The sequence below is a fragment of the Dermochelys coriacea genome, chromosome 1 (assembly GCF_009764565.3).
Source record: "Dermochelys coriacea isolate rDerCor1 chromosome 1, rDerCor1.pri.v4, whole genome shotgun sequence".
Taxonomy (NCBI): Eukaryota; Metazoa; Chordata; order Testudines; family Dermochelyidae; genus Dermochelys; species Dermochelys coriacea.
The window spans coordinates 338,632,233-338,647,500 of NC_050068.2; the positions used below are offsets into that span (position 1 = coordinate 338,632,233).

At 40.9% G+C, this 15,268-nt stretch overlaps 1 protein-coding gene across 6 annotated transcripts in view; it reads left to right on the plus strand.

The window, feature by feature from the left end:
* BEND7 (BEN domain containing 7) overlaps positions 1 to 14,675 on the plus strand; it is a 67,784-nt gene extending 53,109 nt beyond the window's left edge. For 3 of the 6 annotated variants that reach the window (XM_038409585.2, XM_043498303.1, XM_043498328.1), the window contains exons 8-9: positions 9,451 to 9,501; positions 14,417 to 14,675. In XM_038409585.2, coding sequence (XP_038265513.1) covers positions 9,451 to 9,501; positions 14,417 to 14,478 — 113 coding nt within the window. In that variant the 3' untranslated portion in view covers positions 14,479 to 14,675. The remainder of the gene's footprint in view (positions 1 to 9,450; positions 9,502 to 14,416) is intronic. The other 3 variants (XM_038409595.2, XM_043498308.1, XM_043498335.1) reach the window with 1 other exon arrangement.
* The last annotated feature ends 593 nt before the right edge of the window (positions 14,676 to 15,268 follow it).

The following is a 15,268-nucleotide window of genomic DNA, read 5'->3' on the forward strand; positions in this document are numbered from 1 at the left end:
TCAAAAACAGACTCCAACGAGAGACTGCTGAATTGGAATTAATTTGCAAACTGGATACAATTAACTTAGGCTTGAATAGAGACTGGGAATGGATGAGTCATTACACAAAGTAAAACTATTTCCCCATGAAGAAAAGGAGTACTTGTGGCACCTTGCCACAAGTACTCCTTTTCTTTTTGCGAATACAGACTAACACGGCTGCTACTCTGAAACCTATTTCCCCGTGGTATTTCTCCCTCCCACCCCACCCCCCAGTGTTCCTCTGATATTCTTGTTAACTGCTGGAATTAGCCTACCTTGCTTGTCACCATGAAAGGTTTTCCTCCTTTCCCCCCCCTGCTGCTGGTGATGGCTTATCTTAAGTGATCACTCTCCTTACAGTGTGTATGATAAACCCATTGTTTCATGTTCTCTTTGTGTGTGTATATAAATCTCTCCTCTGTTTTTTCCACCAAATGCATCCGATGAAGTGAGCTGTAGCTCACGAAAGCTTATGCTCTAATAAATTTGTTAGTCTCTAAGGTGCCACAAGTACTCCTTTTCTTTTTGCAAATACAGACTAACACGGCTGCTACTCTGAAACCTGTTACTTCTGATGGTAAGCTTAGTGAGGCTGCGGGTGTTGTTTGAAGGCCAGAAATGGGAATTCAGGAAACCCTGGTTTCTTGCAACATGTGTTCTTTCACCACAGAAATTGGTCCAATAAAAGATATTACCTCACCCACCTGATTTTTAAGTTGATTTATGCAACTTCTAGTGCAGACACTCTTAAATCAGCTTAAGCTCTGGTCTACAGAGTTTTTGTAGTGCTTTAACTATATTAGTATAGAAACAGATTTAGTTACACTAGTACAATCCTATAGTTATAGCTGTATACGTGTATAGGAATAAACTGTAAGGCACCTTTTTTATTGGTATAACTGTACCCACCGATGTAACTGTTTCCATACAAAATTACACCCCTTACTGAAATAGTTGGATCTGTGCATAAACAGTGTAGTCCAGGTCAGAGGGGTTGTCTACATAGAAAAATTAATTCAAATTGAAGTAGTGTGTGTAATTAAAGAAGAGCTATTCCTGATTAACTCTATGTATGGGTGCTCTGATTCTGGAATAACTCCCCATGGAAAAGTACCCTAAGGGCATGGCTAGACTTGCATACCCTAAGGGCATGGCTAGATGTAGAGCGCTGGGAGTTAAACTAGCCTTCAGAGACCGCAGCAGGGAAAGCGCTGCCGTGTATTTACACTGTCAGCTGGAAGCGCACTGGCGTGGCCACATTAGCAGCTCTTGCAACACCACAGAGAGCAGTGCATTGTGGTAGCTATCCCAGCGTTCAAGTGGCTGCAATGTGCTTTTCAAATGGGGGGAGGGGTGGACAGAGTGTGACAGGAAGTGTCTTGTGTGTATGTTGGGGGAGAGTTGGTTTTTGGGGTGCTGAATGTGTCAGCATGCTGTCTTGTAAGTTCAGACAGCAGCAGACCCCCGTCCCCCCTGCCTCTCTCTCTCACATGCTCACGGCAAGCAGCATTCCACAGTAATGGTTGCTTTGTCCTGGACCAGATAAGCAGCCGGCTGTCAGAAACAGAGCTTTGAAAGGAGATATCCGCATTCCTATAGCTGAGTTCAAAACAATGACAAGAGTGGCCACTTGATTTAAGGGGATTATGGGATGTTTCTGGAGGCCGATCAGAGCGCAGTAATGCAACACCTCATTCACACTGACTCCCAGGCCTTTCAGCCAAGGTGCAGCAAACATTATGCTTCTCATGGAGGTGGATTACCAGGAACGCTCCAGCTGCAGAGTCCAGGTGCTCTGCGTGCCTTGCCAGTGTGGACAGGTTGGGAGTTAGGGCACCTGGGGCTGCTTTAATGTGCTCTAACTTGCAAGTGTAGCCAAGTCCTAAGTTCCAAGGTGCCTAAAGATCTTATTTGCAATTGAGTTAAGCTAAACTGGTTTAAGACTTTGTTAAACTGATACAAGAGTGTCCACATTGATGGGTTGCACCAATTTAACTAATTCACTTTCTAGCTAAGCTGCTGCACAAACTGTGTGTGGACAGGCTTGAGACTACTGTTGTTTTTCACAAATGCCACCAAAAGCCGTTTGGCCCCTACTGAGCTGGGCTGAATTTGAACTGCTGACTTGGAAGGGAAAGGCTCTATTCCATTACCAATCCTCTGATGCATTCAGTCCACCCTCTGACTGGGTTTTCTATTGAGGCCAAGTAGCTATTTGCATGTCCAAATGATGACAAATTATGTTCATGAGTAATCTTCCATGCTCAGTCCTGTGGTTTAATAATTTGATAATGTAATGGTGTAAACACCAGTGTATTCCCCTAGCTGTCTGTGGCAGTAATACCTTGAGAACTCCAGCAAATGAATGGGGAGGATCTACTTTAGTGCTGCTTTCTTTAGTATTTACCCTCTTGAGTATTTTCAAATTAAATTATATTCTGATCACAAGATCATAGATGTTGTCCAGCTTCAACCTTATTTATCATGTTTGGCTCATTTCCTAGAATTAGGTACAGAATAGTCTCTGACTGGGAAGGCTAATCAACAAACTGTTTTTAAAAAAAAAAAAACCCTGCTCTCTCTCTAGAAAAAACTTCCCTTCAGTAGGTTTTGAAAGGTTGTTATCCTAATACAAATAGAAATTAATTTAAGGTTAGCATCTGCTATAACATTTTTTCATAACTGGAAATAGTCTTATTTTGCTTTGGATTTTTCTCAGTCCCATTAGATTATTGCCTTAGATCTGAGACTTGGGTTTTTTCTTTTAATTTGCTAGATCTGAGAATAAAGCTGTCATTGCCATTAAATTTTTATTGGCCTTCAGTCTTTTCAGATTTCACAAGTTGGCTGTCACAAGGGAGAAAAAAAGACTTTGAGGTTAATGTTACAAATAGAAGTTAAAATTAAAATAAAATAGCATGATAATATTCTTCACCTTTGACTATTGGTCCCACTTCATGCAATTGGCATGGCCAAAAAAAATCCACGTTTGTATGCATTCTGGAGCACTGGATCATATTGCCAGTTCTATCCCCTCCACAACATCTAGACTCAGCTCTCTGCAGCTTCTGGGGAAGAAGGGAGTATGGCCATGGAAAGAGGGAAATGAAGTTGAGGGAAAATCAAATGTATACATTTCCCTTTTTAGAACAGGATAAATTACAATGCAAATTGCATTGTGATTTACAGCTGCCCTGACCAGCAGTAGCTCCCATTGTGTAGTCTTGCCATGCTACAAAAGGGGAATATGGCTAGGTGGTTAGTGGACCAGCCAGCGACAACACAGCCAGAGACGCAGCCGTTGGCGCAGAGATTTAAGGAGGGCCATGAATAGGCTAGTCTCAGCAGGAAACAGCCCTGCTGTTCTCATCATCTCTGCATCCAAACCTTCTGGCTATTCCACTCTATCTCCAATAATAAAAAAATGGGGCATGAGCCACACATCTCTTGTTATAAGTCCTCTCCCTTTTCATGTCTTAAAAAGGATATGAGCCATTATTTAATGGCAGTGTGTTGCTAAAAGCCTCCATATAGACAGGAATGCTGGTACAGTATGACTAAATGCTCCTAAAGCACAGCGTGAGTAAGAGCTCTTCATGCAATATGATTTTACTGTTTAACTCAAAAGCCTTTAAATACCATACATAATAAAGGAAAATGAAGCGGCACTATGAAATGTGCTCAGACTTTTCAGGTGTGATTGGCGTGAAGTAGTCACCTGACATGATGATAGTAGTTGCCTCATTGTACTATTGTTTATTTTAAATATTGCCTGATTACAATGGAAAATGCTGGGAGCGAGAGGAGAATTTTTTTTAACAAATATTAAATCCATGCTGGACTGTGCTGTCTCTCCCACCCATGTGTTGAGACCTCCACTCCATCATTACCACGTCTTCCTATGTCTCTTGTGGTATTCTTTTCCCCTTCTGTTTGTGTCTTTGCCCCTCCTCTCAGTCCTCTGCTTTCTCTGGTCCTTTCTTCATGATCTAATTAATACACAAGGCATCTGTGTCTTGTGAGATAGCAGATTCTTGATAGTGCTGATTTATGTTTAGCAGCAGACACAAGGGCAGATAGTATGTTGGATGGGAATCACAGGAGTAACATTATGCTTTCCTGGCCAGTATTTTATCTAGATTAAGGAGAATAAAGACAGCAGAACTAATAAGGGCTACCTCTCTATTAACCTCTTCATTCCTGCACATACAGGCTTCTGTGCAAGCAGCAAAATAGCAGGTGCACATTTGCCAGACGGGCACATTCCGCAGTAGCAAAGTGATTTTGGAAAAAGGTCTGAAGGACATGGCTACAGGAGTGTTTACAGCAGTTACCAAACTCTTTCTAAACAAAGAATACAAGAGAGTTTCAAAATTCCAATGAGAGGGTCTAATCCTGCTTGCCTTGTCATGCAGATAGGCCCATTGAAGTCGAGACAAGTATGATTTGGCTCATGGCTGATGGGTGTGGTGTTTGAAGGCAGACTACATCTTCCTGTTTAGAATGGAATGTGGAAGGGTGATCTGCCTCAGCATTTGTAGGGTCAAGGTGTTCATTACTAATTTGTGAACTTGAACTTAGCTTGACATGCTTCCCCGATAGTCATCTGAAACATCTTCTGTTGGGAGCCAAGGGAGCTCACTGGATGAGGGCTCTGAAATAGGCTGTTTAATGTTGGCTCTGAGCAAGTCATAGTGCTTTAATACCTTCAGCTATTTAAAAAGTAAAGGTTTCAGAGTAGCAGCCGTGTTAGTCTGTATTCGCAAAAAGAAAAGGAGTACTTGTGGCACCTTAGAGACTAACAAATTTATTAAAGCATAAGCTTTCGTGAGCTGAAGTGAGCTGTAGCTCACGAAAGCTTATGCTTTAATAAATTTGTTAGTCTCTAAGGTGCCACAAGTACTCCTTTTCTTTTTTTTAAAAAGTAAACTAATTCTTGTTTTCAATGAGTTTGGTGCTGTTTGACAAAACTGTTAAGTAGGGTGACCAGATGTCCCATTTTTATAGGGACAGTCCCGGTTTTTGGGACTTTTTCTTATATAAGCACCTATTACCCTCCACCCCCTGTCCCGTTTTTTCACAGTTGCTATCTGGTCAACCTACTGTTAAGGATAATCAGCACAAACCACCCTGTTAAGGACGTGCACTGAATTTGGTCGTTCAACATATCTGTATTACTTTGGCCAGTTTTTGATATCTGCGAAGTCCGGGGCACACTATAGTGGGAATGTACCCGTTGCTTTATGACCATGATCCTCTTGGAAAAAAATATAAATATCAATATATAAGGAGTGGTACATGAAATAATAGTACAGAGATGGTGTATTGGAGCTCCTGTTTACTCTTCTTGCCACTAGAGATCAAAATCTTAGCAGTGTTCAAAAAAGATGCAGAAATTTGTGTGTTTCAGAGTAGCAGCCGTGTTAGTCTGTATTCGCAAAAAGAAAAGGAGTACTTGTGGCACCTTAGAGACTAACAAATTTATTAGAGCATAAGCTTTCGTGAGCTACAGCTCACTTCATCGGATGCATTTGGTGGAAAAAACAGAGGAGAGATTTATATACACACACACAGAGAACATGAAACAATGGGTTTATCATACACACTGTAAGGAGAGTGATCACTTAAGATAAGCCATCACCAGCAGCAGGGGGGGGAAAGGAGGAAAACCTTTCATGGTGACAAGCAAGGTAGGCTAATTCCAGCAGTTAACAAGAATATCAGAGGAACAGTGGGGGGTGGGGTGGGAGGGAGAAATACCATGGGGAAATAGTTTTACTTTGTGTAATGACTCATCCATTCCCAGTCTCTATTCAAGCCTAAGTTAATTGTATCCAGTTTGCAAATTAATTCCAATTCAGCAGTCTCTCGTTGGAGTCTGTTTTTGAAGCTTTTTTGTTGAAGTATAGCCACTCTAAGATCTGTGATCGAGTGACCAGAGAGATTGAAGTGTTCTCCGACTGGTTTTTGAATGTTATAATTCTTTACGTCTGATTTATGTCCATTCATTCTTTTACGTAGAGACTGTCCAGTTTGGCCAATGTACATGGCAGAGGGGCATTGCTGGCACATGATGGCATATATCACATTGGTAGATGCGCAGGTGAACGAGCCTCTGATAGTGTGGCTGATGTGATTAGGCCCTATGATGGTATCCCCTGAATAGATATGTGGACAGAGTTGGCAACGGGCTTTGTTGCAAGGATAGCTTCCTGGGTTAGTGGTTCTGTTGTGTGGTGTGTGGTTGCTGGTGAGTATTTGCTTCAGATTGGGGGGCTGTCTGTAAGCAAGGACTGGTCTGTCTCCCAAGATCTGAGAGAGCGATGGCTCGTCCTTCAGGATAGGTTGTAGATCCTTGATGATGCGTTGGAGAGGTTTTAGTTGGGGGCTGAAGGTGATGGCTAGTGGCGTTCTGTTGTTTTCTTTGTTGGGCCTGTCCTGTAGTAGGTGACTTCTGGGTACTCTTCTGGCTCTGTCAATCTGTTTCTTCACTTCAGCAGGTGGGTATTGTAGTTGTAGGAATGCATGATAGAGATCTTGTAGGTGTTTGTCTCTGTCTGAGGGGTTGGAGCAAATGCGGTTATATTGTAGCGCTTGGCTGTAGACAATGGATCGAGTGGTATGATCTGGATGAAAGCTAGAGGCATGTAGGTAGGAATAGCGGTCAGTAGGTTTCCGATATAGGGTGGTGTTTATGTGACCATCGCTTATTAGCACCGTAGTGTCCAGGAAGTGGATCTCTTGTGTGGACTGGTCCAGGCTGAGGTTGATGGTGGGATGGAAATTGTTGAAATCATGGTGGAATTCCTCAAGAGCTTCTTTTCCATGGGTCCAGATGATGAAGATGTCATCAATGTAGCGCAAGTAGAGTAGGGGCATTAGGGGACGAGAGCTGAGGAAGCGCTGTTCTAAGTCAGCCATAAAAATGTTGGCATACTGTGGGGCCATGCGGGTACCCATCGCAGTGCCGCTGATTTGAAGGTATACATTGTCACCAAATGTGAAATAGTTATGGGTCAGGACAAAGTCACAAAGTTCACTATTTCACATTTGGTGACAATGTATACCTTCAAATCAGCGGCACTGCGATGGGTACCCGCATGGCCCCACAGTATGCCAACATTTTTATGGCTGACTTAGAACAACGCTTCCTCAGCTCTCGTCCCCTAATGCCCCTACTCTACTTGCGCTACATTGATGACATCTTCATCATCTGGACCCATGGAAAAGAAGCTCTTGAGGAATTCCACCATGATTTCAACAATTTCCATCCCACCATCAACCTCAGCCTGGACCAGTCCACACAAGAGATCCACTTCCTGGACACTACGGTGCTAATAAGCGATGGTCACATAAACACCACCCTATATCGGAAACCTACTGACCGCTATTCCTATCTACATGCCTCTAGCTTTCATCCAGATCATACCACTCGATCCATTGTCTACAGCCAAGCGCTACGATATAACCGCATTTGCTCCAACCCCTCAGACAGAGACAAACACCTACAAGATCTCTATCACGCATTCCTACAACTACAATACCCACCTGCTGAAGTGAAGAAACAGATTGACAGAGCCAGAAGAGTACCCAGAAGTCATCTACTACAGGCCAGGCCCAACAAATAAAACAACAGAACGCCACTAGCCATCACCTTCAGCCCCCAACTAAAACCTCTCCAACGCATCATCAAGGATCTACAACCTATCCTGAAGGACGAGCCATCGCTCTCTCAGATCTTGGGAGACAGGCCAGTCCTTGCTTACAGACAGCCCCCCAATCTGAAGCAAATACTCACCAGCAACCACACACCACACAACAAAACCACTAACCCAGGAACCTATCCTTGCAACAAAGCCCGTTGCCAACTCTGTCCACATATCTATTCAGGGGATAGCATCATAGGGCCTAATCACATCAGCCACACTATCAGAGGCTCGTTCACCTGCGCATCTACCAATGTGATATATGCCATCATGTGCCAGCAATGCCCCTCTGCCATGTACATTGGCCAAACTGGACAGTCTCTACGTAAAAGAATGAATGGACACAAATCAGACGTCAAGAATTATAACATTCAAAAACCAGTTGGAGAACACTTCAATCTCTCTGGTCACTCGATCACAGACCTAAGAGTGGCTATACTTCAACAAAAAAGCTTCAAAAACAGACTCCAATGAGAGACTGCTGAATTGGAATTAATTTGCAAACTGGATACAATTAACTTAGGCTTGAATAGAAACTGGGAATGGATGAGTCATTACACAAAGTAAAACTATTTCCCCATGGTATTTCTCCCCCCCACCCCACCCCCCACTGTTCCTCTGATATTCTTGTTAACTGCTGGAATTAGCCTACCTGCTTGTCACCATGGAAGGTTTTCCTCCTTCCCCCCCCCTGCTGTGGGTGATGGCTTATCTTAAGTGATCACTCTCCTTACAGTGTGTATGATAAACCCATTGTTTCATGTTCTCTGTGTGTGTGTATATAAATCTCTCCTCTGTTTTTTCCACCAAATGCATCCGATGAAGTGAGCTGTAGCTCACGAAAGCTTATGCTCTAATAAATTTGTTAGTCTCTAAGGTGCCACAAGTACTCCTTTTCTTTTTGCAAATTTGTGTGTGTAATGAGGACATCTGAAGTTACATTAGATGGGGTATAGAGCCTGATCCAAAGCCCACTGCAGTCACTGACAAGACTCTCTTTGGCTTCAGTGGGCTTTTGATCAGTCTTTTAAATTCTCATGCTTCAGGACATAAGCCAGCAACTAAGGGCCAGATTTACAAAGGGATTTAGTTGCCTAAACTTGCTGATAAAACCTACTGGGTTTTACAAAAGTGAATTTGGCACCTAACTCCCATTGACTTTCAATGGGAATTAGGGGCCTAATCTACCCAACTAGGTTCCAGTCTGCATCTTTAGGTGCCTAAATCCTTTTGTAAATCTGCCCCAAACTGATTAGGGTTAGGAAAAAAAATCACTTTTGGGCAGGCTATTACATAATGGTCACATTCAGGGATTCTTGCACCTTCCTGTGAAGCATCTGATACTGGCCATCATTAGAGACGGAATACCAGCCTCAGTGTTACCACTGGTCTGATCTGGGATGGGAATTGTTACGTAAAATTTACAAAATTATTGTAAGCTTCCTATATCAGCAGGAGTTTGAGTTCTTCAAGGGGGGTAGTGTATTACACCCATCCAATGGCCAGCACAACTACAAATTAATACCCAGACTACCTGTCCTAAGTTTGCATTTTTATTATATGACATTTTCGCACAAGCAGTGACTGTTTAACTGGATGCTAGCAAATTGCATGTGAGAAGCGTAGATAGAAAATGCAAAAGCACTCTACAATATGTAGCTTTTTAATCATATTCCTATATTCAGTAAAAGTAATGAGATTTCTTGTTTATATTTGTAATCAGCAGAGACGACTGACTGCGATGAGAAACTGGACATTTCTCTACTGCAAACAGGTAAAATGCATTAAGTTTTTTATCAGGTTCCACTTTATTTATTTATTTTTGCATAAAGCAGTTTTCAATATTCTAGGTATGGCATATACAATCTGGGTAGTCTGCACACAAGGCCCAGATGTCTGAGTTTTGAATGCCTTGTGGTTTTTAAAAAAAAAAAGAGAGAGGGAGAGAGAGAGAACATGCACCAGAATTTCACTATTTTTCCTTTGATTTCCTATTCATAAAACCTCCAGTTTGACAGTAACGGCTAAGTGACACAAACCAGTAAGTGATCTTCATGACTCCAGATGGCAACTTGTGCTCATTCATGATATTTCTGGGTACTTTCAAAATTCTTGACACAACATTACTTCCAAGGACTGGCAAAGTAATTTGTATCATAGTGTATTTCAGTTCTGCATTGGTGTACTACTAGCAATAATATCTTGGGTTTACAAAGGGATTGCAAAGCTCTTTATCTGATATGGAAGGATCACTTTTAACCCCACCCCATTCCCTCAAAATGTACCCACCCTTGAGTCAAACATGACAGTTGTTTAACAGCAAACAGCAGTATTATGCAACAGTCTAGGGCAGGAACTGATGAAGATTTCCATGTGCAATTGAAACTTCTAGTTGGAATTTAAGTTGGTAGGCCAAGATTTTTTTTTTAGTGATTTTATTTTTGAATGCTGAACTTGAGATACCCTACCACGACCTGACTGTTAGAAAGTGCTGAGCACATATCCTCTGAAAATCAGGTGTTCCAAGTTGGGCATCCAGAATAACTAATCGTTTCTGAAAATCTTGACTATGTAGATGGTAATTACCTGTGTTTTAAAATTTCACCAAGATGCAACTTAATACCTCTAGACCCGAGAAAAATATGGTAAAAGTCTTGAATGATCAGGACCTTGGGTTTACAGTTTCTCTCTCAGATCAATACAATATAATGAATACTAATGAAAAAGACTCCTTGGAAATTAGTCATGCAACGTCTGTAAAGAATAAGTGTAGGCTGTTTACTGCTAGCAAATTGCTGTATCCAGGGTAGTACTTTGACAGCAGCTCCCCACAGTGCTGTAATGTACCCTACAAACACTCTGTGGTGGTCATGAGAGCAGTATTGCAACACTTGACCCAGCAGACTATCTTCCAAATTACTCTACATAAGGCTTGTGATGGGTCTTCAGACATCCTCAGTGCTGAGGTGCTATGGGTTAGAGCATGAACTGCTAGCAGTGAGGCACTGGTGGTTGAAATCCTGTTGTCAGACCATGTGGAGTTACTCAGGAGCAGGACCAGTGAAACAGCTATCATCTTGTTCATGGGGGGCTGTGAGCACATGCTAGCTGATAGGAGCTGCAGTGCTGCTTTCTTAGCTACCCACTGAGCATTTCATGGTTCTAGTCTGATAACAGATGCAGGAAGCTCTGGTTTTAAAGGTCTCTTCCAAGTGATATCCTGTTTGTTTCTGTTATCAGGGATGGAAGCAATTCTAGTAAAGGAGAACCCTAATAAATGTTATGTTATTATGCAGTGTTATCTTTTTATTGCTCTGGTAATTTTATTCAGTACCAGAATTATTTTATTGGAGCCTAATGTAGTTTCTTCAGTATTTCACATCTTACATTATTGGTGAAAATGAATGTGATGCATTGAGACGGCCACATTAGTAAAGAAAGAAGATTTCCATCCTGGGGATCTTATTCTCTTTTCTGCAAGATTACCTGTGTTCGTTTTTGAATGTGTGCAGACTGCATGCCCATATACCTTTTGAATATGCATGTGTGCACAATTCTAAGGCTTAATATTTGTCTTGCAATATATATATCTCCCTGGGATATGTGGGAGGATGCCTAAATTGACAGTGAAATAGTCATTTTCTTTTTCAGATTGTGTGTGTGGAAGGAAAAAAGGTGAACTCCAAAGGCTTTCAGCCAAGCATTTGAATTTCACACATTATTATATATGTGCAAGTGACTCTTTATAGAATGACAGGTTTCAGAGTAGCAGCCTGTATCTGCAAAAAGAACAAGAGGACTTGTGGCACCTTAGAGACTAACAAATTTATTAGAGTGTAAGCTTTCGTGGGCTACAGCCTACTTCATCGGATGCATAGAATGGAACATAAAGTAAGATATAGATATAGTAAGATATAGATTTTTTTTCTCCTGCTGATAATAGCTCATCTTAACTAATTAGCCTCTCACAGTTTGTATGGTAATTTTGAACTTATCTCTGTGTGTGTGTGTGTGTGTGTGTGTATATTTTATATATATATATATATATATATATAAAATCTTACTATATGTTCCATTCTATGCATCTGATGAAGTGGGCTGTAGCCCACGAAAGCTTATGCTCTAATAAATGTGTTAGTCTTTAAGGTGCCACAAGTACTCCTGTTCTTTATAGAATGTATCAGTAGTTAATATTATACCATTCTTGGGACTAAATCAGTTTAAGTGATATACAGCCAATATAATTATGGTAGTTATAATAAAGGTTACTGAAGTAGGAAGCCAAAATAGATGCCTTCCATCAAGAAGGCTGGTAAAGGAGGTCAATATAACCTTTATAGCGATCCTCACCTGTAGATTAGATTCCCTTGTACAAAGCTGGTTTTCAGCAGGGATGTCACTGGCAGATCATTTAAGGAGAGTCTTGGATGTGATCTTTTCAGCTGGCTTGTGTGTTTAAATTGCAAACTCTCTGGCAAGAGGCGCTCTTGTACTGTGTGTTTGTTCAGTGCCCTGCACAATGGGGCCTTGATCTCTGGAGGGCCTCAAGGCAATACCATAAGACAAACAATAAATCTATAATGGTCAAGGGCAAACTGATTATGTTAGTCTTCCATGATGTAGAGAAAACCTTTGACACAGAGTTTGAATAAGATTACTTGAAGGGAGTACTGCAGGAAGTGGGACTGGGAGCAAGAATGGGATGCTGAATCTATTTATGGTGTGTATATTTAAAACGCTTATTACCTGGGTATCCAAGAACTGGACAAAATTGGGACACGAGAGTCCAGAGCAAGTGAATTGAATAAGGTTTGGATAAACATGGACAAATCAGATGTCTTTAAGATGCATAGAGGGATGACTCTGAGGTGCCCATTCACCCCTTTCTTTGTCCCTGCGGAAAAAAATAAAAAAAAATCTGAACATGGAGGATACAGGCTGAGGAATCCCAGTATACAGAGGGGTTTAGATCCCTTAGCCTTTGTGCTTACAGTTAGGGAAATACTGGTCTGATGATTTCCTGTGTTAAGATAACATGACATCCAAAGGTTTCATTATTTTTCATTATTTTTAAATCCTAAAACCAAGGAAGGATTTTTTGCCTAGCCATATTTCTGTGTTTAGGAGCACAAATCGTGTTGTGGTTAAAAAGTATCTTTGATGCTAATTATTCCCTTCTGCTTAAAAGATTTAATGAATTCGGAGGCCTTGAAAGTGAACTGGAAGAATTATGGTGGTTAAAATTTAACTTATCAAAAACTTGGGTTTTGTTTCAAACTTTGTGATTAGGGTCCCCTAGAAAGTATTGGTAGAGTTACAGTCCCATATTCACTTCAGCATAGGCAAAGACTGCCTAGGACCTGCCAAAATCCAAACTGTAGGGACCTGTATTGAGGGAGACCAGGCAGCCAGTGATCCTGATTGGTATCTTGGTGGTGTGGAGGCCATGACAGATGTTGGATAAACATTGAGCAGAGTGAATATAGGGCACCCCATTAGGATCTTTAACTTTCCTACTTAAAGAATAGTGGCTATGACAAAAGAGCTTAGATACTGGCATATGATTTACACTGCATATTTGGAATTAGTGAGGATTAACGCCAGTCTGACTCACTTTCCTAAAATATCAAACAGGAACAAATCTTAGCCAACCTCAGCACTGGTGGTTATGTATCTTTAGCCGAAACATTACACACTAAGGATGTGTATGTCCAGGGATACTACAAGGTCCTCTTTAAGCCCCGAGCAAGGGGTTTAAGCAATGCTGAAGGGCTTTCATAGTCCCTTTGCACTGGAGTGAATTTCAAGCTGTGAAAGAATTTGAGACCACTAATAGGAGTACAAATCCCAATCTTTGGGTCCCAGGGAGATACAGCTTTGTGAAAAGATGGGAACGATCTCTTGCTAAAGAAACAGATAAGAAAATAACTATGAACCAATCCTGTATGGTCTGCCTCCTTTTCTCTTGGAATACAATGTGAAGAAAATGCTTAGAAACCTCTTCAAACCCTTAAATATAAATCCCTTTATTGTAATATAATTCTTTATCCTTTCAGTGCATGATTCTACAATTCCTCCCTTTTCATCTTGTTGTATTTGCCTCTTACACTGATTGATGTCTGTCTCGTATATGCGCTGTGTTCTTACTTCTATAGTTGTAATTCTTCTGTCCATCTTCCATTGTTCTGTTTAAAAATATACTTTAATGTGGTTTAAAAAAAGATGTGATATAATCATGCAGCTTATCTCTGGTTTTTATTCTGCCATATGCATTTACAGTATCATGATTTTTCAAGTTTTCCAAAGAATAACCCAGAGTACATACTGTAGGCTTAAAATTCATGCGGTGCTTTGTTCACCTCTTTAGAGCCATATAACTTCAAAGATATAAGCACTGTAGTGCAATTTGTACAATATTCTAACACTTTACACCTCACTTCATGTGTTCTGCATTTTGCTAGCAAAACCTCTATTCACCAATTCGATATATAATAGGATCTTTTTTAGACAACTAAACTGATACCCAACCATGGCCATCTAAACACACAGATAATTCAGCAACCTCACAAATACTACATTTGAATCTGACTACTTAACTCACGTAAGTTAATTTGGAACACAATTTTAGGAAATGACTGAATTGATATAATTTATTTTTTCTAATTTATTTAAATCCTCTCTTTCTTCAGGTAGCATTCTTGAGATCACAACAGATAAGCTGGTCGACTCAAAACCAGATTTTTCTGCTTAAATTTTACTTTCTGCCTCAATGTTTCATTAGCAGATGTAAACATCCTTCAGTTTGAATGGCATTCCTGCAAGATCCGTGTAGGCATTTCAGCATACTTCAAGGTGCGGGATGTTCCGTGCAGTTTTCCCTTCAAGTTTGCGTTTTCACCTATTTTTAATGAAACATGGGATAATAAAGCCACCAAATTTGTTTCAAGATTTTCCATCATAATTAGAAATGATTTTTTTTCAATATCCAGTACATTGTCTAATTAGTGTGGTATCCACTGCAACTGAATAAATTCCCTTGCCTTTGTTTTTCTTCATGATTGTATTTTGCCACATAATTGTATGCATGCTAACTGTGTTTCATCTTCAATTATACAGAAGTAAAATAAAACAGTTCAGGGAGCTGTGATGGAATCTCCCCCCTTCATGGGTCCTGGAAGCTAATAAGAACGTTTGGTTAGGGGGATTAGTTAGTCCTCTATTGTTCAGAAGACCCACTTTTCCTTTTTGCTCACCATTTGACTATGTTTGAAGAGAGATGGTACAAACTGCCTGTCCTACACTGTCTAAATAACAATGCTCACACTGTATTTGGCCACAGGGAGACTAGAGCAGGGTACATGCTGATAAAGCTGATAATGTCCGTTCTAGTGGATAGTATACAGAATGTGTTTGTGAAAGGAGTTGGAGTTTCCAGCCAGTTTCTGGTGCAGTGGTTCTCCAGCGTTTTCACTTCATAAAATCTTCCTGCCCCACCTCCTCTCCAGCCTCTCAGAATCCCCCACTGCCTGGTTCTCAAAACA